General features: G+C 33.9%; 1 protein-coding gene across 3 annotated transcripts in view; it reads right to left on the bottom strand.

The window, feature by feature from the left end:
• Positions 1-310: 310 nt before the first annotated feature.
• Tent5d (terminal nucleotidyltransferase 5D) overlaps positions 311-24988 on the bottom strand; it is a 53509-nt gene continuing 28831 nt past the window's right edge. The window contains exons 1-5 of one of the 3 annotated variants that reach the window (XM_059251394.1): positions 13432-13803; positions 10927-11060; positions 7577-7646; positions 6587-6694; positions 311-2929 (exon numbers count right to left, since the gene is read on the bottom strand). In XM_059251394.1, the coding sequence (XP_059107377.1) occupies positions 1738-2910 (1173 nt within the window). In that variant the 5' untranslated portion in view covers positions 2911-2929; positions 6587-6694; positions 7577-7646; positions 10927-11060; positions 13432-13803 and the 3' untranslated portion in view covers positions 311-1737. Of the gene's footprint in view, positions 2930-6586; positions 6695-7576; positions 7647-10926; positions 11061-13431; positions 13804-24988 lie in introns of those variants that run through there. The other 2 variants (XM_059251393.1, XM_059251392.1) reach the window with 2 other exon arrangements.

Below are 24988 nucleotides of genomic sequence, written 5' to 3'. Positions count from 1 at the left end.
GAGAGTTTGGAGGAAACACCAGTAAGAAGCAATGGGATCACAGATGTGATAAGATATTCCCAGACACCTTCACAATTCTATTACTGAACTACTATGGGAAATACTGAACCTTTAGCAATGACATCACTAACACACTCCTTTTCATTTTCAAGTATTTTTCCTGTATCTTTTAGAATTACTTTTTAACTGATGAATAAGTTCAGGTTTATGTATATGTATTCCCTCTTTCTGAAAAGTAAAGTGTATATATTAGGACACAAAAAATGATCACTATGCTTTAGCCAATACATGATGTAGATAGATACAGTGATACAATTCTTAGTATACTTTTTTATTTTTTTCTCCTCCCAAAGAGGTAAATACAAATATTTTAAAGCCTTGGGATTCTGTAATGCGCATGTAATTATTTAAATATGCCAATGGCCAGCAATGTATGGGTACAAAAAAAGTCAGAAATATTGGCTATTTGAAAATTCCATAGAAGTTGTACTTTTGTATTCAATACTATAATGCTGAGACGAGACTTTAAATACAGTCTGTAGGTAGCACACTCTGATTTTGATTGCTTGTTCATATTGTGATGGAAAAATACTTAAGTTTTCTCATGGCCTTATTGACATTTATTCAGAACAGCTTGTTGTTACCATCCCAGATAACAGATCAATGGCTTTTTTATCATATGAGAGAAATTAATTTTAAATCCCATTCATAGATCTGATAGTGGATATGTGATTAATGAGTAAATACTCAGAATAATGGAATATATACACAATTACTGAAAAAGGATGGTGTTAACTGAAATCTAACATTGAGGAACATACTATAAATCAATCTTTGGTCTTGGAAAAGTGAAAGTGCTTTATTTGGTGGTAGGTGCTTTCAATTACTAATAACAAAAATTTCCTAGGATGTTGATCAAATAAGCCAAAATCTTAAATGTCATGGCTAAATTCTCTAACTTTCTGTTGTTGGTGGTGGTATTTCTCTCTTTTTTCCCATTTAGTTTCTTCTTAGAAGATGATGATAAAATAGTTTCACATTCAGAGCTGGTTATTTTTTTTTCTTTTCAACTTATTTAAATGCCAAAAAACCCTGAACAATAAGTTATCTTATTGGTTGTCCAGATGAAAGGAATTTTTCAATCCACAGATTAGCTAATTATTATACAGAGGGTAAATGACTGTTTTCCAGAACATTTTTTTCTAGTGATTCTTCAAACTTTAGTAGTATTTTTAACCCAACAAATTTTATTGGGAAATGCAGGTTTTAACATCATTTAAATTTCTTATAATAGAAATCAGATATTTTTAATTTAAGCACTAAAATTTCACGGCACTATTTGCTAAGAAAAATACAGTGTAACAAGGAACTTGGACATAAAGATGTCATAATATGTCTTCACTATGCGTGTCCATTTTAAGACATGAAAAGTGTTCTTTTATATTTTAGCCGAAGATGTAGGCATCTTTAACATACTGGTCAAGTGATTTTTATCTTAAGTGTCAGTAAGATTTGAAAAATCATCTCAAGTATTCCACTACATTTGAAAGTTTTTCCAGTCACATTTGAAGATCATTTAAAAATTAGTTTAGAGATGATACCTTATCTACTATGATTATTTAAGCTATAATTGGTGAAAAATAGTTGACAACTACACAATAGTAAATGTTAACGTTTACAGAATTTGAAAACTGCTTTTCAGATGTGCTTAAGCAATGCTTCTGGTATCTGTACTTCTTACATCATATCATTTTGTACTGGAAACTGCACTGCAGGACATGGCTGGAAGTAAACAAGTGGTAGCCCAGACGCTACATAATAACTTGGGTACCCTCCCTCAAGAACCAGGTATGGAGCAGGTTGATAAAAGCAAGTTACGCTGTCTGTACTGGGTAATATATTCTGTTCTCCAAGTACTTTCAAAGCCAAAAGTGAGATCATGTTAAGAGTCTGCCTTCTTTCATAACCCATGAGGCAGACAGTACTTTGGTTTACAACTCCATGCAAGGTCATAAGATAGTCATACTTGCTTATTTCTTCACCTATGAAATGGTTGCGGAGGTATGATTCAATTTTCTTTTGCTGTTCTGCTACATCAGGAAAATCAATGAAAAATCTAGAACACATATAACGTTCCAGAGTCTTAATTTCTGTTTGACAAGCTGGTTTGAAATCACGAACCAAAAGATTGCTATATTTCAAAAGGCCACCACCTCTGATCTCTTCAGGTTTTCTGGTATATATAAGCTTGTATTTCAAATGTATCATTGCTTCCTGGAAATCCCCATACATACTTTCAGCCACCACAACAGGACAGGATTCTTTGGTTAACTTAGCATTTGGGACACTATAGAAATCTAACATGGAATCCAAAAGAATCTGAAAAGAATCTACACTAAATTCAAATTGTCGTCTGAGTGAATTCACAAATTTTAGTTCTACATTCTTTCCGGTGTTATTTGAGAGAGAGATGAGACTCCAACGATCATGGTTATTGCAAATTTTGACCATTTTCTGCACATATGCCTCTTTCATTGTCTTTAGGGTAATCTTTTCTTTTTTAACACCTTTAGGTAAAAAGTCAAGTAGACAACCTAAAACTGCATCCTTAACAACCTGAAATTCTTGGTCACTTGGTAGATCAACACCAAAAATAATGTCCAAATCTTTATAGCTGATTCCATTATGGCTTGCGAGTACGTAACTTGCTGTAGAGCCATTCAATCTGGTATCTTTAACAATAATGCCCTGCTTTATGAGTTGATCTTTCACAACATGAACAATATCTTTTGGTTTTACCTCCAGCGTAGGGAAATTGCCCCTTCCATGAATTGGGATTACTTCATCTAACACGCGATCCAGTGTTACAATGTGATCCCAAGTGAGATTGCTGAATCTGATCTCTGACATTGTGAAGTCAATAGATCAACTAGGAGGAAAGAAAAATATTAAGAGAAAATGTCAGCATCTTAAAACTAAGGTTACACCTAAAGCATATGAAAAAAGTTCAAAACAGGTTTATCCTCTATAAAAAACAAAGTGAATACTAGGACGTTATTAATAGATATATAGATAATATCATTCTTAAACATGGAAAAAATAAAGGTCACAAAGACTATATCAAATATTTGGTTTTTTAATAAGTTCAAACAGTTTCTCAGGGATTAACTGAAATTATATAACTTATAAAATAAAAATGGTGTTCTTTTCTAGTCATTCCTCATATAAACATGATAATTATGGGGTTTGATCATATAAATACCATTTATAGGTTAATCATAGTACAACACTGAGGCTAACTGTCAGTAACTTAAATTGAGATGAGATACCATGGACAAAATGGAATTAATATATAATATAATAACTTTAATTCTATAATTATAAAATCATTCACAATATATTATTGAGTTTTGTATATTTCATTGCTCCCATTTTAAATACCACTATGGAAATCTTCTATTATATTATTAATTCTCTAGGTTCTTGAGAATAAGGATAGCCTGTAATTCATGACTTGTTCTATATGCCCAGAGATGACTTAATGTCAGGTGAAAGAAATAATGACTGTCACTTGGAAATGAAAAATGAAACTACCAAATTTGCATGCAAAAGTAAGCAAGAATATAGAGAAGCATAAGATTGCTGAGTCTTACAAACATCTAGTGTAGGTGTCTGATAGCTAGTATCTGATATAATATGTTCAGAAAATTTTATAAATGGAGAGCATCATGAATTTAAATTTTTATAAAAACATGATGAGTGCAACTATATATAATTTTGTATCTAGGTCATCTAGAGTGATTACATGGATCTTCCAATACACTATTAAGCTGTTCAAACAAATAAATCTAGGAAAGTAAATGAAGTCCATCATGGACATAGTCTTTGAACGAGATATTATTTCCTGAATTCCAGGAATGGAAAAAAACTCTATTATGCTTAAAGCAGATTTATATAGGTAGCATTCAGATCTTGTATATTTAGGGAGCTATCAGAATAATAAAAATATTTAGAATTCAATACTGCATGTATCTCAGGCATAAGTACAGCAAAAGAATTCCCTAATTTGGCATCTGTAGAACAGTCTTTGGCAGTTCAATGATTAAGTAACAGCAGATCTATGTTAGTGAGAAAACTAAACTTATCGTGGTCCTCTATATATTATCCTCATAAATTAAAGAGTCAATGTACATTTTTATTATGTAATGTTATGGTTTATATAGTGGGTTGCTTGTTTTCTTTAAAACCAGTTTTATTGGGAATATCTGTATAGTTTGACCAACTATGTGAGTATGCAAATCAAACCTTAAACATGGGTGGGATGTTTACAAAAACTTCAGGTTTTTTGGATTTAAGTAATTGCTCTAGTAAGCAAAATTAACAATGTAAGGAGTAAGAATATGCAGAATATACATTGGTTGCTAGAACATTCAATAAGCAATTTTAACACTACTTTAAAATACATTCTCCTAGAATTATCACTGAATTAGTTAAAGCTAACAATTTGTTATGTTCTAGTTATCAGTCTGGAAAATAGAGTTCATCACAATATCTGGACTTGTGTAAATATTTTAGGAAGGTCTACAATTTATCTAATAAATATTTTAGAAGTATAAACTAACTTAAATAGCTGTCATAAGCTTTAAAATTCTTCCTTAATATTAAAATTTCTTTCGAAAGTGGAAATTTCTGTCTCATTAGTGGAAATTTTCCTTTGATAATATTAGTAAAAATTAAAAATTCAATGGCTTAATACTAGTCTTACAACCTGTGAGAGGAGAATATTCATATTGCTATATATACTTTCTTAAACATTAAGAAATTATTTTCCATACAGAAGTCCATAGGAACTTTATATGGAAATAGTCAATCAAACCAAGAGTAAATGAACTAACTGCCAGAATAAATGAGCAACTGATCAAAAAGGGGTCTTTCACATAAAACAAATTAGGAAGAGATACTTAATATCCTAGATCTACACATAGATATTACAGGATAAAGGGAGGGAAAAGCATTTTCTTTCCAAGAAAAAAGCATACTAAGATCTTGCAAAGAAAACAAAGAAGATTAACATTTCTTTTCAGTTTGTGGTAGAAATGTGGTATAGAGAAACTGCTCATCAGTGTACAGAATTCTGTTTTTCACTTGACACCTATGCTAATGATTCTAAGTCTTCTAGTACCTAGACTAGCCTGCAGGTTTAAGAATATATATGTGTGTTTATACATATGTACAATTAAGTATACATATGTGTGCACAATAATTTATCATTAGCCTTTGTTAAATATAAACACATGAAGTCAATTTGCTAGGTTGTGAGGAAATGCTGTCATTGATTAGTATATGTTTCAACTATGATGTTTTTAAATAACCAGTTCAGATTTTTATTTTAGAATTTTCTTGCTACAACTAAGTAAACTTCTATTTTACATAAACTTTAATTTTTACTAAATTAGTATATTATTACTAACTGAAGAATTTTAAATTACCATTTTCTGTTCACCTGTAGTTAAGAAACATGAATCACAAAATTTTAAAACATCATAATTACCATACTATATCATGTATATGTATATATATATAATATTATATATATATATATATACACAACATATACACACATATAGTCACACACCAAATTCAGTAAAGTATAACATGATGGAACATATACATGTGATTTTTTATTAATATGGGATCTATAATGCTTATACAAATGCTCATCTCTATTAACACAGATAATTCAAGATTTGGCCATAATGTTATAGTTCTTTCACATAACTATTATCTATTTTCATCTTCTGATAATTACCTATAACACTAAATTAATGACTTATCATATGTAACTTAACAGTTGTATTTTCATATATCATATTCAATTCATATATCAAATATAATTATAAAAAAATTAAAACAATCTGCTAAAAACACAATTCAGTGTAATCTTTCAGTGCCTATCATCATAAAGTTAGAAGTACAAAAAAACTATACAATTTGCTTATTGCACGATGTTGTGTTAAACAGAGCTGTCAGCTACAGAATGTGTGGTTTTATAATATGAAGTACAAAAATATATTTTCATGGGCTAAAAGTCCAAACTCAAGACAAATCTCCTTTAAAAATTTGCCTCCTAAGCCTGAACACAAGTACAAAAGCCGAAATTCCTAATCAGTCTTAAAATGTGATGTTCATATTAGTCCATTCCCAAAGATCTTCTGAGTCTCTGGCTTCTTCCAATTTATTTAACCTTTAAGCTAACACATTTCTTATCTATCCTAATTAATATCAATATGTCTATAATAAATATAACAATATGTATGACTTTCGTAGACATTGAAATCAAAACTCAGTTGTTTCTGTTATTTAATTGGTTAAATTCATCTGGAATGCAAATAAGGCAAGTGAATTGTCAAGATCTTACAAAGGGTCAGAAACGGTCATTTGTATAATAAATAAATCATAATTTTTTCCTTATCACACACTTACTATCCTTCTGACTACAGAAATAAAAGTGAAACTAATAATTTTCCAACTCTACTAATATTAGAAGTTTATCTTCAAAGAGACAGATGAATGACTTACAACTTACTTTGTAAAGATAACTTTCAAGAACTCTATACAGTCAATATGATTCAGTGGATATTTCAGACAAGATATGAATTTTCATCTTATGGAGTAGAGTCATGAGTCAACCAGTCTGAAGAAGAAAAACACCAAAAGAGCATTTTGATACATGTCATACGTGAATAATCTGATGTTCCTCATCATATTCTTACAAGCTGTATGTATACATATATATATATAGACATACACACTAAAGAAATGATGGTAAATAATTGCTCTGAAATAGAAGTTCTTAATTTTCATGAGGCATTGTTACATAGAGGGTTTGTAAAATATTTCTAGGTCCCACTTTCAGGGTTTCTGAATAAGCAGGTCAAAGGGGAACCTGAATATATGCATTTAAACAACTTCCCAGATGGTGTTGATGCAGCAATACTTTAAGAATCATATCACTAAAGGAAACTTATAAGAAATGACCAAGGATCATTACTATCAACAGGCATACCTCATGTAATGACTTGGCTACTTCCATTCTATTAAAAAAAAAAAAAAAACTACTCTGAAGGCTGGGCTATGGCTCACTGAGTAAAGTACTGTGTAAACATGAGGATCTGAATTTGGATCCCCAGCACCCAAACTAAAACCAAGCATGGCAGTGCATGTCTATAATCACAGAGCTGGGGAGATTGAGACACATGGACTTTCAAAGGCTCACTAGCCAGCCAGTATAGCTGAAATGGCAAGTTCTAGATTCGGTGAGAAGACGCTGCCATCCCAAAATAAAAGATGGAGAAAGTGGGAAAGACACTTCATATTGACCTCGTGTCACCACAAAATAAATTAAAAATAAAAACTGCAATGAATAAAACAGAGAATTCCAATACAAAAAATGTTCTTTTAAATTAGGCTTTTATAAGCATTCTAATAGTACAATATTATTTTTTCAACTAGATGTTAAATCTAACAAAGTCTAAAACTTGTGTAATGATTCTAAAACAGAAATGTTGCTAGTTACCTTCCTGATAGTAAATGCTTATATTCAGAAGATATCTCCTACTTTGGAAAACTTCAGGATTGGTGTTCACCTACAGTTAAATAAAGAAATGGACATTGGTTACACACTATGTACCATAGTTCATAGGTTCAATGAAATATGAAGTATTATTTAATTACTAGAAAGAGGTATTGCACGTTTTATTTGATACACTACATCTGTTTCTAGAGAGAAGATTAAGGCCTGTGAGAAATGAAACTGCTGTATTTAATTAAAATATAAATTACCGACAACTGAATATTATCTCTTTCAAAATGAAAGTCCTCATTTCAAGAAGAAAATTCTATTTATATCATGATGAAAACACTGATTGATTTGGTATTTTCATGGTGTACTGAGTAAAGCAGTAAATAGAATACTGGCTAACAATAATAAAAAGCATCAAAAACATCATGAAAAGTGATAAGCATCTCACGGAAATCCCTTTCAATGCTTTTGATCTGCTGAAAGTAAAGGCTGACATATAACTTCAACACAGAGAAAACTCTAAGGGGCTAGGTGTGTACCTCAATGGTAGAATGCTTGCCACCAGCACCGCAAAAATAAAATAAAGAGACAACTCCTACTCATATTTGACTACAAAATTAAGCGAATACTTAATATAATATTAATTGTGTGATACCTGAAATTACTAAGCTAGACGAAATTCAGAAAGATGTGCTATCTGGCTGTGGTCCTACACTGCATCTGAATCAATGATGAAAATGTAAGATGTGTACTGTTTTGTCATCTTTCCCTCCAAAACTATTTGTAATGCCAAATAGACAATTTCTTAAAACATATTCTCTTGCTGTAGTAATTGTCAAGGATATCAAGAGCTCTGAAAATAAAATAGTATAACAGCTATATAAGAATAAAAGGAACTAAATCAAATTATCTTAACCATCAGACTTGACTTCCTTTTCATTTTTAACTCTACAAACAAGGATACTAAAATTAGTATAAGTAGTACATATCAAAGCAAGTGCATTTGTTTTTAAATATGGTAAAAGTAGTCCCTGTTCTAGCAGAGAACTACAGTACTTTAGTTGCTTGATTATAGAGGCAAATAATTTAAAGAAGTATTCTCTATAATATTAACATGAAGGGAATCAACAAAAAATAAACATAAACCTAATTTGTCTTTCAAAAATACTTGATATTTGCAGTGACTTTCTACACACCAAAGGTTTCACTAGTAGTCCAGTTAAGCTAAATCCAAAGTAATTATGCACATTTTCTTTTCTGGATATCTACTATATATACCCATGTAACAGCAAAGTAATGCTTATAATGTCCAACAAATCATAATGTATGTCTTTTCAAAGAAACAGATATGACTCCATAGACTAGTTCAGATTATACTTAGATTCCCCCTTAAATGAAGAATCAGGCCTGGAGTACTGGTTCATCAGTTAAGAACAGTGATTGCTCTTCCAGAGGACCCGTGTTCCATTCCCAGCCTCCACATAATGGCTCACAACTATCTGTAACTCCAGTCCCAGGGGATCTAACACACTTCTGGATTCTGTAGGCACCAGGCATGAATGTGGTGCATAGAAATACAGGCAAGCAGAACACTTATTGACATAAAAATAAATAAAATTTAAATGAAGATTCTTAGGTGGGACACCATGAAAAAGACCAATATTCTGTGGCTACTATGACTGTTATAAGTTATGCTAGAGTCTAAAACACACACAATAGAAATTAAGATAGCTAAAGAACTAATTTTTACTTTAAATTAAGTTCATTATCCCTTTGCTCTATAAATTTCAAAGCAGATTTTGCCTACAAATGAAACAGAAATGTTTGTCTGTATTTCAACTTTAAATGTATTATATTAAAGGAGCTATGTTATCTAAAAAATGTAATTTTAACATAATGCTCTGTTGACAATCTATACAGATGTTCATAAAAGTCATAATCACAAAGTGTTTGCCAGTTTTTTTACACAGATGGATATTTTATAATCTGTTCAAACGATAAAAACGAATTAGTTTCTTCATTCTTGGAATTTTTTCTGTTAGGTTATTGAATTAAAAACTAATAAAAATGTAACTCTAAAACCTTTTTCTGGTTAAATATAGCAAATGATAAAGATTTTTAATTAAAACTATAAACATTTTTAAAAGGCCATTAACTAACATGTTCAAATATTTTCTATGCATTGCTGAATTTGGAAGTGTAATACAGATATGTAATATTTCAACAGCCTAATATATTTAAGTAAGCATGAGGAACTCACAGTAAGGCCAAGCTATTCGAAGGCTTATATTAAGCTTTTAATATTGTGTATATGAAATTTTTATATAATCAAGATTTAGAAGGATAGCTACATCAAAATACTGTGCCACTTATTCCATAATGCCCTGTTGATTTTACAAGTATTGTTTAAAGTTTCACATGGATATTCTCAATAGTGTTCACTTTTGGCATTAGTCATTTCCTAATTTGGTTCTGAAAAATGAAACACATCACTACTGATATTAAAATAGTTTCAATTTAGGCCAATCCACAAACTCATTTTAGTTTCAATATAGTCCATATCCTAAAACAGTTGCAATAAACCATTTGTTCTGGATTCTCTTAATGAAATATATAGTCATTTTCAAAATTTTTAGCTACTAACAAATGTATACTAGGATAACTGTGACGCTTGTATGAAGGGTTTTAACTCTAAATTGCTTAGTTTTTAAAAATAAAGATCTTTAAGTATATTGTGAATGAAGTTATTTATGCACACTTTAAACTACTAGAAATGACATAGTTCTCGAAGAGGAAAAATGCTTTTAATCAGAGTTGGGGTTATGCTGGGCAAGGGATAATGTCGGTTTCTCTTGTGCTAAAAGATGATGGGATTGTTAAAGGTTTTAATTCTATTTAGGCATATAATAACACCGTAATGTATTTTCCATTCTGATATTATTTATATATTTGTCTATACATTATGATCATGTCTTTTCAAATGTCATGCTTAAGTCCACTTCTTGCTCAAAGAAACAAAGTATTATCACTGCATATATTTACACAAATAACCAATATCCTGTCACTAATGTACAGAGAAGAAACTTCTCAACATTTCTTTATGTAGGTAGAATCATGCTGCAAGAAGGCCTTTGAGTGTAAAGGCTTAGGTAAAATGTGTATTAGAAGAATTAAGAAACATGCCAGTTACCTATTCACCTAAGAAAGGAACACTAGGGCTGGAAAAAAAAAAACACCTTTGAATTTAAAGGCATGGCGTTCATAAAGGAATGCCTTCACATCAGGTTAAACCTGTGCCATTAATTCCAGAAAACAAACAAAACCCTTATCACTTCCTTTCTTACCTAACACATATGCATGCATTTCTTCCGCTCATTTTTTATTGTGCTTTAGTTGTTATCTGTTGCTTTCAAATGTTAAAAGTGTGCACTCTTCTGAGTAAATCATCTCCTGCTTCCTTTTAGGTTTATCACAAATCCTTTACAGTAAAAAGTAGAAAGAGGTGACATTATAGCATCTTTCTTCCTCTTCCTATATTTGTATTACCTGGTAGAGGGTGATCACTATGAAAATTCTATAGCTACTTTGGGAATACTTTTGCTTCTGATATTACCCAATAGAGTTGTTGCCTCTGGAAACTGCTGAAAAATTTAGAGAGATGAATTGGTCAGATAGAACTCCAGTTTGCTTTCAATGGAATTCGTGGCTATGGCACTAGTGAGAAGTCTCTAAAGTGCAAAGAGCTTCCTGGACGTAAGCCAATGAGACAAAATATCATGCTCTTTGTACTGAATGCTGATTAACTAACGCGACACTCATAATAAATCCAGAAGCCCAATAAACATTTACCAAATCAATTAAGATCTCTAATTCCTCTTATGTATATTCCTGTCAGGACTCAGGGATTAAGAACTGTACAGAGACTGAAGAGGACTCCAGAATTATAGTCAACACCACATACATGCTCCACATGACTCACAAATACTATCCAAAGAAGCAGGAAAGTAGGAACTCACCAGAATAGTCCAAGAAAACAAAACAAAACAAAATCCTTCCTAAACATATAACAAAAACCTCTGTTCATGACTCTTCCCAGCCCCTCTCCATACCCTCTCAGCCCTCAGAACTCACTTTACCAACTGCTGATCTCTTCAAATCCGACCAGTCTAGGAGCAACTGGAAGGGGAAGGGTACAAGAGTAAGGCTTCTGAAGAAGCCTGCTGGTAAGCACACAGGAGAAAACGGGGTTGGGGGTGTTAAAGAGAGAAACTGAAAGAAATAAAAAAAAATGTTGCAAAAGACAGGGAGGAATAAGGAAAGAAGGTAAGAAAGAATGAGCTTCAGGAAAAGAGCACAGATAGCAAGCTCCTGCAAACAGCTGAAAGGCTGTTACACTGCTGCTGTCCAAGGGCTACTAGGTGCTGAAATGACTTCCCCAACACACCCCTCCAGTCCCACTCACCCACTCCACAGACTTCTCTTTCTCCCAGGCTCATCCCCCTCTTGTAGCGTAAAACCATTTCCATGGCAACGTGTCGTCATACAATTTAGGGTGGTTCGTACTTCCGAGTTATGTGGAGTTTTTCATAGCTTAGGCAGGCGATCCATTACTTCCATTCTCCTTTAGCACTGAACTTTCTCTGATATGATAATATCATCTTTTCTCCCTCCCCAACCTGAAAATCAATTTCCCCTTTTCCCTTGCAAATGCTGCCCGGCTTCATGGCTTTTCTATCCCCTACCTACCTACATAACCTTCACACACACACACACACACACACACACACACACACACACACAGAGAGAGAGAGAGAGAGAGAGAGAGAGAGAGAGAGAGAGAGAGAGAGAGAGAGAGACTGATTTTAGCTTCCCAGCTTTTCTTCAGTCCTTACTTACAGGAAGCAAACTAAAGTTTATGCCCACAAGCAGTTTTGTGCCTTGTTTTGTTTACAGCAGATTTCTGCATAACTTGCATTATCATGGGAAATCTCCTCCCTCACTTCAACACATTTTACTCTCAGTTTGGCTAAAAGCATTCAGGGCTTCCCTGTTTTCTCCCACATTTGCAGACACAAAACTGTAGCACAAAGGCATCTTTAAAAAAAAAATTTTAAAATCCAATCACTGAAAGCTTAAAGTAGAGTTGCTTTAGTGAAATCCACTAAGTTTACTATTAATTTGATTCTTGTTTTTAATACTTGCATTAATTTTTCTGCCACAAGAAAAAATCTAATTCACTTTTAAGGTACTTAAAGACTATACCAAAGGGATGACTCATGAATGTTTACTTGGAAGAAAAAACTCTAGGCAGGAAATTTAAAAATGTAGAAAAATCTATAAAAATGTAAATATGCATACTTGCCTATTTTAACTTTCATTCAATGAAATGCTGTAATTAAAGACTTCTTGCTATCTAAAAAAAAGAGCTAATAATGCACTGCTACTTTTATATGCTTCAGGTTAGAAATATCTTAGGATAAACTATTCACTATCTGTCTATGTAGCCAATTAATTTAGGGAAGTTTTTTTTAACTCTTTTAATGTAAAATTATGAATAAAAGAAATTCTGGGTAGTGCCAACATATTAGTAATATATATCATATCTTCCTCATAAGCTCAGAAAATATATGAAAATAATTACTGATGGATTTTTCAGTTAATTAATGCCTGTTTTACCACAGTTATGATTATTAGCATAATTATTCATAAACTACATTTCAGTATAGAATTTCATTTCAGCTAAATAAAATGTTTCTGAATGAAACAAAAATTAAACATCAATTTTAATGTCTACTCACAGTAGAAACTGAAAGTCAGAGCAATGAAATTTTCTTTGTATAGAATCTTACCACAGTATTGATAATGTACTTTTTTGAAATTGGATTTAACAACACTCCAGCTCTGAAGACTAACTTCCTTCTCTAGAGTTCCCCCATCGACTTATCTCCCCACAGTTTCTGCACCTCACTTTTCACAACACTATGGATACTGTTGCTAGGAGACAAAGGATATTACTATTGCATCAATAATGCTCATAGCTAGGACCATGTTTCAAATGAGAAATTTAAGCGAGCCAGCCAATTCTGTTTGAATGAAAGAATGGATAGGATATATTAAAGAATATTTTAATTTATCCTTTAACAATTTCATACACCCATTATTACTCCCACCAACTCTTTCCTCCTTTCACCAAGTCCCCATCCCACCATCATGTCTTTTGGTCTTGTTTTTGATTAAACTTAAAAATAATAAAACTAAATAAACCATGTAGATACTCGCAGGTTGCCAGATGTTAGTGTCCTGTATGTTTTATAACATGTACTGTGACGTAAGAATTAAGTTATGTTTTGAAATATAAACTTTGGAAAAGTAATGTCCATTAAACTTCACAAACTAACATTTGTAACAATGTTTAAAAATATCCTATTTAGTCAAAATGAATTATAATTAACATTTACAATTTATTTTGACTTCCAAAATAAAATGGAATGATTTTTTTTCCTTTTATAGGAATCCACCAGCTTTTCATAACATACTTTATTGAATTTGAATTTACCAACACTCCAGAGCTAAAGACTAACTTCCAAAAGCAAAGTTCCCAACATAGTGTCTGTCTTATTATCCTATAATTACCTCATAAACATTCTAATAGGACTATCAAAATTAAGAAAATAGTCTACTAAGTAATAATATGAAGGAGATTATTTGGAAATGTAAATGATACTTTTGGATAGCCCATTTAAAAACATTTTTTTCAGTAAAATAGGTAAAGGACTGAGTATACTTTGGAATGACTAAAGATGAGTGCAGATACCTGCTTATTTTTTTCCTGGAACTATAGTATACATGTCAAACAAAACAAAACAATTGTGAATAATTTATAAGACAATACCCTCTATATAAGGAAAGAAAATATTCATAGCTTAATTTTAAAGAAAAATATTTTTCTAAGTTAAAATATGGGAAATAGGGAACATTTTTATATGAAATACTGAGTATAGATTTTTCAATTTTATATATTTTGAACATGTTTAAATAACTAAAATTTTATAATGTTACATATATTAAATACTATAATTAGTTCATTTAATTCTCACTCAAAAGAATGTAATCAGAAGAAATCATAAACCAGATGGAAAAATAAAGAATAAAATATATGAAGCAATTCATGCACAGGTTAGATAAAATAACTCAAAATGAGCTAAGAGTTACATAGATAGGCATAGAGTGAAGGAGAAATTTTAAGTAGAATAAAACATCAAGTATTTTGTGTTGTCATTTAACATACAAGGAAGACTAACTATGCAAAAGTCCTAAATTATTACAAAAAGATTTTCTTGGTCAGCAATAACCAATTCAGGAAACTACTATAAAATATCTATCAGATATTGCTCAGACATTCATCTATTTTGTTAAAGTGGTCTTCATTTTTATCAGTATATGAATGTGAAAGCAACATATTAGCAGAATCCAGTGTAATATCATTGGAAGCTCAGCAGGAAACTGGGTAGAAGACAAAGCAGAAGTAAACGACAGCTATCACTAAATAGGTGTTTAGGAATCTAAATATTTGACCTCACATTCATCCATTCCAACCGTTACAATTCCTAATTTTATTTGATTACTTGTACTGTAAATCTTTGGATTAAGTATATACATGTACATTGGTGTGTTTGTTATTGAGGCTCAAACCAAAACCCTCATATACTCTATAAAATGTCTTTTCACTGATCTATACCTTCATCTGTCTTTTAACTAAGTTATGATCTACTCTAAAACACAATTTAAGATAATTCTTCAAACAAGAATCATATTAAATTCACTGAGCAACCTCTCACCTCTTAGGAAAGAACACTCAACTCCTTTGAGTTGTTATGAGAAAATACAGTAGTGCAATTGATTGCTGTAGAGTCAGAAAGGTAGAAATAAGGCAGATCAATTTCAAATTTAACTCAGACAATGGGAAAAATGCTAAATGGGTTTCTGAAGCTACCAGTAGAGAAATGAGTCAACTGTTTGCATTACAGATTGGATATATAGTTGACCAGGAACAGCTATTAAATATGGCTTGCATTCTCAATTATCTAGTTATAAGAGTATTTACTGTTTTTATTGGCATAAAAAGGCTCAAAGAAATAGTAGCAAGTATTTGTCATTACATATCGCTTCAGATAATGAGTATTAACATATATTTACTGATGGAATTAGCAGAGTGAAGAAAGTGGTGTGTGGGAAAGAGACAAAACATAGTAGGTCGCCCGGCGGTGGTGGCGCACGCCTTTAATCCCAGCACTCAGGAGGCAGAGCCAGGCAGATCTCTGTGAGTTCGAGGCCAGCCTGGGCTACCAAGTGAGTCCCAGGAAAGGCGCAAAGCTACACAGAGAAACCCTGTCTCGAAAAACCAAAAGAAAAAAAAAACATAGTAGGTGGTAGATAAGAGAGTAACAAGTGGAAATATTGGGAAAGCAGTTTATATCCATAGACTTGTGCTGTTCTCATCCTTGCTCAAAGAAGCTTTTTTTTGCAGAGGGTTAAGGTAGACTCATAATTGTTCATAATGCTAAGAATAAACAACTATGAGTGCTCAGTCATAAATGCACTATCAATATAAACATTCCCTCACAATTAGGGCTTCATAGACGATTTCTGAAGAAGGAGTAGGAAGACTATAACATCTAGAGAGTAGAAAGAAGTACTATGAGCTGCTGTCTTTCAGACATGACAGAGCACACATAAACTCACAGTAATTGTGGTTGCCTGCACCAGACCTGCACAATATCAAGTCAGTCAACACTACAGCATGAAGGGGGGGGGGCTCAACAGCCTCTACCTTTGCAGAGCTAGGGACAGTTGATGCTCCTGGGGGAAGGGAGTCAATTTTCTTTAAGGGAGTGGCCCCTGGTAGCTCAACCACTATGTTCCATTGTGTGGCCCCACACCCATCTGTATAGAGACAGCATAAATAACTTAAAAGAAGATACAAAGTTTTGGGGGTTGCAGAAGCAGGGAGTTGATCTGAGAGTGAGTGGTGAACATGATCAAAGTAACATTCTATGCATGAATGGGATTCTCAAAAAATAAGAAATATTGAGGAGGGGCTACTAAGTCTCCATCCTTAGCTAAGAAACTATTGGCAGTTGATGACTGCTGGTAAAATGACAGTTGTTTTCCTTGACAAGAGGCAGGTGGCCACTGTTATGTTGAGTATGCACCAGTGGATGATACCCCACCCATGTGCAGCTGGGTAAGACTAACTAGACTAAGAGAGTCATTAGAAACAAAAGAAAAGAAAATGAACAAAACAAAAACGGGAGGGAGGCAGGGTACAGAGGTGAGTTGGAGGAAGGTAATGGTGGATGGACATGATCAAAGTATATTTTATAAATGTATGACATTTTCAATGAACAAATAAACTGTTATAAAAAATGATTTTTCTAAAGGCAGTAAAACATGTCAAATCATAGTTGTAAAAACTCAAAACAACACAAAATAGGAAACACATATCTACATATATCATGTTCCACCAATTAATTTGATGTTAATTTATCAAAGAATCAAAAATATTTCTCCTGAATGCTTGCTTTCTTGACTGAGTTTCTTATGGAGTTAATTATAGATTATCATATTTAATGAATCCTTTTAAAAGACATGCATGCAACTGTAGGAAGCATAATGCAAATTGGGTTTGATGAAGGATAAATGTAAGGATAATGAGTTTTGTGTCATCTAAATGATGTGCACCACTGAAATTTTAATTACAATGTAGGACAAAGAAAGAAGCTTTATAATGGGAGCAGATGTAGAAATGCACAGCCAAACATTAGGTAGAAAGGGAGCCCACATTGAAGATCTCCATCAGTCCCTCCCTTTGGAGCTCGAGGAACCCGTGGAAGAGGGGAGGAAGAACTGTAGGAGCCAGAAGCATTGAGAACACCAGGAGAACTTGGCCCACAGACATCAAGTAAGCAAGACTCAGTGGGGCTCACAGAAACTGAAGCAACAATCATGGACCCTGTATGGGTCTGAGCTAGGTCTTCTGCATATATGTTACAGTTTGTAGCATGCTGATTTTGTGGGATTCCTAACAGTGGGAATGGGGGTTTCTTTGACTCTTTTGCCTGCTCTTGGGATCCTTCCTACTGGGTTGCTGCTCCCAGCCTTGATATGAGTACATGTTCTTATTGCATCTTGCTATGCCATGTTCAGTGGATGTCCCTGGGAGGCCTGCTCTTTCCTGAAGGGAAACAGAGGAGGAATGGACCTGGGCAAGAAGGGAGGTGAGTGATATTGGGAGACAGTTGAGGAAGGGGAAACTGTAGCTGGGATGTATTAAAAACAGTGAATAAATAAATCTTTAAAAAGATGTTTTAATAATGAAAGGAGGATAAGGCTAAGTAAAATCATAGACATTAGCCCATCAAGAATGGCCTTCTGATTGCCAAAGTGGCTGTACAAGTTTGCACTCCCACCAGCAGTGGAGGAGTGTTCCCCTTATTCCACATCCTCTCCAACATAGGAGAGGTTGTCATTAGCATTTTTGATCTTGGCCATTCTAACAGGTGTAAGATGGTATCTCAGAGTCATTTTGATTTACATTTCCCTGATAGTCAAGGATGTTGAACACTTCTTTAAGTTTATCTCGGCCATTTGAAATTCTTCTGTTGAGAATTCTCTGTTTAAATTGTACCCCATTTTCTAAATGTGATTATTTGGTATTTTAATGTCTAGTTTCTTGAGTTCTTTATATATTTTGGAGATCAGCCCTCTAGTCAGATGTGGGGTTGGTAAAGATCTTTTCCCATTCTGTAGGCTGTGGTTTTGTCTTATTGACAGTGTCCTTTGCCTTACAGAAGCCTTTCAGTTTCAGGAGGTCCCATCAGGACCTGTCCCTGATGCATGAGCTGGCTCTTTGGAACCTATTCTCTATGGAGGGATGCCTTGTTCAGCCTTGATGCAGGGGGAAGGAGCTTGGTCCTGCCACAACTTGATATGCCATGCTTTGTGGATTCCCAAGGGAGACCTTACCCCATCCGAATGGAGAGGGAGGAAGAGTAGATGCGGGGGGGGGGGCGTAGGAGAGGTGGGGGAGGAAACAGGAGAGGAGGGAGAGGAAACTGTAGTTAGTATGTAAAATAAAATAAAGAAAAAAATTAAAAAGAATGGCCTTCAAGGGGCTAGAGATGTCTCCGTCGTTAGGAGTACACACTACTCTTGTAGAGGACCCAAAACTCAATACCTAGTACCTACATTTGATGGCTCACAATTGTCTGTTACTCCAGGAACCAAGGGATTCAATCTTGTGGTCTCTACAATCACTGTACTTATGTTCTCATACCCCCACACAGATATATTTAAAATTCAAAGTAAAAATTTTAGAGGCACGCCCTACAAATTTTGACCTGGTAGTCCAGGTCCATAATCCTTACTGCTCTAGAGGCTAAGGCAGAAGATAGGGCATTTGAGGCCTGCCTGGAACACAGAGCAAGTTTCATACCAGCCCAGACAAATGTGTGAGCTCATATATCAAAATAAAAAAAGTTGAAAGAGGTCTGGGGATATGGTTCTTTTGGGGAGCAATCACTGAGCATGCATGGGGTCCTAGTTTTAGTCCCTAGTAACACACACACACACATGCACAGCCTTCAAATGTGCCACAAATTATAGTTATTACTTACAAATCATTATAGTTAAGTCCACCAAATATTTATTAGTTTCTTTAAATAGCTAATTGAAGTAAATTTTTTGCTAAACATGATAGAGTAGAAGAGAAAAGTAAAAGGCACCATTATTTGTTAAGCTCTCACTAAATACTATGCATAAACAGTCCACTTATATTCCTTATAATAGTTAATTATGACAATCACATGAAGTGGCTATTATTTATCCTCACATTTCGTAGCGCAGAGAATCAAACATAGAACCCCATACATGCTAAATATATGTTATTCCACTGATCTATATCCCCAGAATATAATTTTTCATGTTTTAAAGATTAGTATCTGAGGAAAGAATTAAGTAATTTGTCCCTGTTAATGCAACTTTGAATTGATAGAAATAGGGTAAAAATTCTAGGCCTATTACGTTTCAAAAACAATGCTATATGGTAGAGGATAGAATATGGGGAGAGACAACTAACACTAAAAGACCTTTTAAAAGTCATGAGAACACCTACTACTGTGAAGCTTCCTAAAATATACATATACATGAAAGGAATTAAATGGAGTCACCAAACACTAGGGAGACAATGCACAAACTAGATAGCTTATGCCACAAAATAAAACCTACAGTGTCAGGAATGGGTTACATCTTGTTGTGTCACAAGCCAAATGGGGGTTACCATAGACCCCTCCAAACATCACAGGTTATTATCAATGCTATGGATTACTCTCCACAACCAGAGGGTAAGGCCTTATTGCAAAATACATCACTTACATATGTCATTGAACATGGAGAAATCAAGCTGGTGCTAAACTAGAAGCTTCTTTCCTACTGACTAATGTTTATGGTGCTGGAATTATATCAAGGAAGAAAAGTAATCATCACTATTACCAAACTACAAACTCTATGACCAACAATAGAGACCTGCTTGTAAGATACACTGGTGCAGTGGTGGCAAAAATGTTATGGGAATAACCAACTACTTTTCTATTGTATTTAAGGGCCATTCCATGTGATGCAGCCTATACCTCACAGTACTAAAATGAGCAAGAACTTGAGACTGTATAGGTCATGGGCCCTAGGGATAAACCCACTATTATTCTGCTAAAGGAACATAGCAATAAAACAACTCTTAATTACATAATGCCATACCTATAGATAAGTACATTTCTCAATTCTCATCAGAGAAGCTTCATCTAACAGGAGATAGTAATTAACAGAGACACACAACTTGGCATTGTGGAGGGAGAGAAAAAGGAAGGAGAGGGAGAAGGGGAAGAGGAAAGGGGGAGAGGGGAGAGAAGAGGGAGATGGGGAAGAGGGGGAAGGAGAGGGGCTAGAGGAAGAGGGATTTTGTAGAACTCATTCCTAAATAGAAAGTCTTTATCAAACCACTCCCCTTAAGGCTAATGGACCTATATGGAAGATGGTACAGAAAGAATATAAAAGTCAGAGGTGATGGATAACTCCAAGGAAACAGCATCTTCTAGACACAATAAGACTAAAACACATTTGAACTCATAGAGACCATGGAAACACAAACAAGACCTGTTCAGGTTCAAATCAAACAAAACCCTAGCACTGAGAAGGGAAAGTGGACACAAAGTCCCACCCCTAACCAAGAAGCCATTTGCAATTGATATCTACTGAGAAAGGATAAATCAATTTTTTTTCCAATTGAGTATCACTGTACAGTATACCAACAAAACTCCAAGTGAGGTTCCATGCTCTTGAGGAGCTGGCCAACAAAAAACAGATTCCATGGTTTGTTTGGTTTTTGGGGAGGGTTGTTTCATCTTGTTTTATATTTGCCCTATAGTCTTTTGTCTTGATTTTAAGTTTCTGTTTTGTTTTTCGTTTGTTTATTTTTGAGAAAAGGTGGGAGGGGGAGAGAAAGGGATGGATGGATGGATGGATGGATGGATGGAGGGAGGGAGAAAGGAAGGGAGGGAAAGATGGAGAAAGTAAAAAGGAGAGAAGAGAAAAAAGAGTGGGAGAGGTGGAGAGGGAGGGGAAGAGGAGGAGAATGAGAGGGAGAGGGAGAGGAAGAGGGGGGAGGGGAGAGGGAGGGGAAGAGGGAGAAGGAAGGAGAGGGGGAGAGCATGCACAAATTAATGTGAAGTTAGGGGGGTCAGGATGACCTCAGAGTAGTTGGGGAAGAGAAAAGAATATGATCAAAAGACACTATATGAAAATTTTAAATAAAAGGAAGAAAATACAATACTGTTTGCATTATTCCAAATGGCCTTTCAGCAAGTTTGCTATACTGTCATAATCTCAGAATACAGGTGAAGATGCATGGTATCTACAGGAACTGAAATAAAGTCTAGTGGGTGCCCATCATATAATAAGTATCATTTTATGGAGAATAATGATATAATTTTTACTTATCCATTTTCCCTGCATCTTCTATTACGATGTATTATGATTTAAATGCCTATCATTCTTGTTTCTGTATAATGCTGAAGGTGAACTCCAGGGCTGCATGTATGGCAGGAAAGTGGTAGATAAGTAATTCTTTCAGTTCTACTGCTATCTCTTAACTTGCAAGAGATTTTTTCCATACTGATACTGGCATTTATAAATACAGTGTACAATCTTACCTGTGCCCATTAGGATTGATTTATTCAAATGTGATATATTTTATTATCATGGAAATTGCCCCCATAATTTATATGGAAGGCTAATGTAAATAGCATAAAGAGATTTTAATGCTAATTTAGCCAGAATTTAAGAAACAAAAACTATGCAAGATAATCTGCATTTTCCATCTAGCTAAGAGTAATATATTTTATATTTTACCACAATTAAAAACAGTTAAAATTTTAAAATATTTTCTTTATTCTTGAGAATTTCATAAATATAAAATTAAACATGATCATATCCACCACCACACTAATTCATACCTTTTTTCATAATCCACTAAGTACAGTTAACGATACCCATATGCTGATCTGTGTGGGACAATTCACTGGAGCTTCATGGACCCACCAGGAGCTACATCCTTAAAGAACACTGATTTTTCTTTCATTAATGGTCATCAGCTGTCAGTAGCTGCTCAGCTAGAGACTGACCCTCCCAGTACCAAGCCTGTCTTGTACAGGTCTTGTGCAGGTTGTGGGTTAATAAGCACAATAGCTATATTATGTTCAGAGACCAGCCTTCCAAACCACAGTTCCCCATCCTCCAGCTCTGACATTCTTTGCATCTCTTCTTTCATGTTCCCTGAGCTACAGGTGTCCAGATTTACAAATGGGATTTCATGAAACAAGAACAGTTAAGCTTTACAAATAAAGGTAGCAAAATACTTAGCTTAATTTATATACTGTAAATTTAATCGTTGTGTGTTTGTTCTCATCTCTTAGTAAATGTATTTAACAAAATAACAAAAGCATACTAAATAGTCTTAGAAAGCTCACATCTATAAACAAATCAAGTAACTTTAAATATTATAAGCTTATAACCGAAAAAGTACCTAAAACCTAAAAGCCTCTTAGGTTTCTTAGGTTGCAAGCATAGCTGTATTAAGTAAGCTAATACAAAGGAATTCCACTGAAAAGTAAAAGGGCTGTAGGGAATATAATTAATGGAGGGAATTACTTGAAATAAAGAAAGGAGACTGAAGGTTACTGAGAAGCATCAAAAGGAAATGATATTACAATGTTTTAATTTAAATTACAGAGCTGCTTTGTATTTATTTTAGTAAGATGTAAAATAGTTATTCTGTAAACTTTATACATAAATTCTCTAAGATTTTAAAGAACATCCAAATATTTCTTTGAAATTATTTTTATAGGTTTCACATAAGCTGGAGTATAGAATTGATTTTAATTACCTCCTCTGGGAAACTCAGAGTAGTGAACAATATAGCATCTTCCTCAACTTCATATAAGAACGACTATTACTCCTCATAGCTGCTTCCATGTGATATTTCTTTATATACTGATTCCATTCTTAAAAATTACCTTCACCTTTTGATAAGAATAACTCTACATCACTCTTCAAAATTTAGATAGGTTTTGAAAAATCATACCTTGTGGAAACTAAGTTAGAAATGCTTAAAAAACTTTGGAGCTGGAGAGATGGCTCAGTTGTTAAGAGGACTGGCTGGCCTTTCAGAGGACCCAACTTCAATTCCCAGCACCTATAAGGTGGCTTTTACAACTGTCTGTAACATTAGTTACATATTATCCTCTTCTGGCCTTCATAAACACCATGAACTCAGGTGGTACACAGGCATACATGTGTCCATATGGAAAAAAAACCCATAAATGTAAGATAAAAATAAAAACAAGTTTACTTTTTATAATGCTCCAGGAGCTAAAGTAATGCCTCTGATCCTCTTGCAGAGGACATGAATTTGGTTCCCAGCACCCACATGGAGGCTAACAACTCTTACTCAGGTTGCCGTCTTCTGACCTCTGTGGGTTCTGCATGGAAGTGGTGTACAAGCATATATACAGGTAAACCACACAACACACATAAACTAAAATAAGTAAATCTTTTTATTTTATTTTTTAATTTATTTATTTATTATGTATACAGTGTTCTGCCTGCATGCATGCCTGCAGTCCAGAAGAGAGCACCAGATTTCATTATAGATGGTTGTGAGCCACCATGTGGTTGCTGGAATTGAACTCAGGACCTCTGGAAGAACAGCCAGTGCTCTTAACTACTGAGCCATCTCTCCAGCTCCCCAGTAAATCTTTTTAAAAAGCTCAAAAATTTTGGTGCATGAGGAAATGAATAAATTCTAGAAATTAAACTGAATATTTTAATTAAAAATCAATTTCCTTCAGATTATGTGTCTTGTGAAAAATAAACAACTTCCTGAGAAGTCTTCCTTTAAAATTAATAAGCACTAATTGCAAGTGCAATTGTATTATAGCCAGATAATCTTACTAAAGTTTCTTAGTTTCTTCACACTCTCATATTCCCAGATGACTGCCTACACTGGCTCCCTTTTCTTGAACCCTCAATACCTTTCCTCCAGTCCTCACTCTTGAGCACCTTGTTTCCTACCTTAGGGAGAAAACAGAGCTATTCTATAAGTAACTTGAACTTATTTATATTCCTTTGTATCTGTGGATATATAGGCTTACATCTCCTCTTCTATTAATGACTTAATTATCCCCATTCATGCAAAAGAAAATCCCTGCCCCTGGGTATCATGATCTATTCTCTCAAATATACAAGATACTGTATCAGTAATCCCTCCCCTCATCTCCATATGATTAAACTAGGTTCTTTTCATTAACGCAGTATTTCATATTATTTCTTTCAGATTAAACAGTTCTTCTGATTTAATTTCCCTATTTAGTTCATCTTTTCTTATTTCTTTATAGAAATTCATCTTATAATCTATGCTTATCTCCACTTTATTAATATGTACTCATATGACCTCTACCTTGTTAAATAAAACAATCATTATTCAATCCTCACTTTACTGACATATTTACAGCATTTCGCACTTATGACCAGTACTCCTTTCAGACACTGCACTCCTTTTATTTTCTAGGTTACACAGTTTTCCTGGTTTTCCCTTTACCTTTCTGGCCATTCTTTATCTTTTGATTGCTTTTGCTTTCCTCCATTTTGAGTAAGCTCAAATCTAGGGTTTTTATTTTATGCTTATATACCGTTTGAGTGCTAATTAGTTTTATAGCTTAATATGTTTCTTGAATTTGAGGTTTTCAAAATTGAATTCCTAAGCAACTGAGATAGTGCTGTCCCCAAGCATATCTCCAT

This window comes from Peromyscus eremicus, chromosome X, assembly GCF_949786415.1.
Source record: "Peromyscus eremicus chromosome X, PerEre_H2_v1, whole genome shotgun sequence".
Taxonomy (NCBI): Eukaryota; Metazoa; Chordata; class Mammalia; order Rodentia; family Cricetidae; genus Peromyscus; species Peromyscus eremicus.
This window is presented reverse-complemented; position numbering and strand designations above follow the sequence as displayed.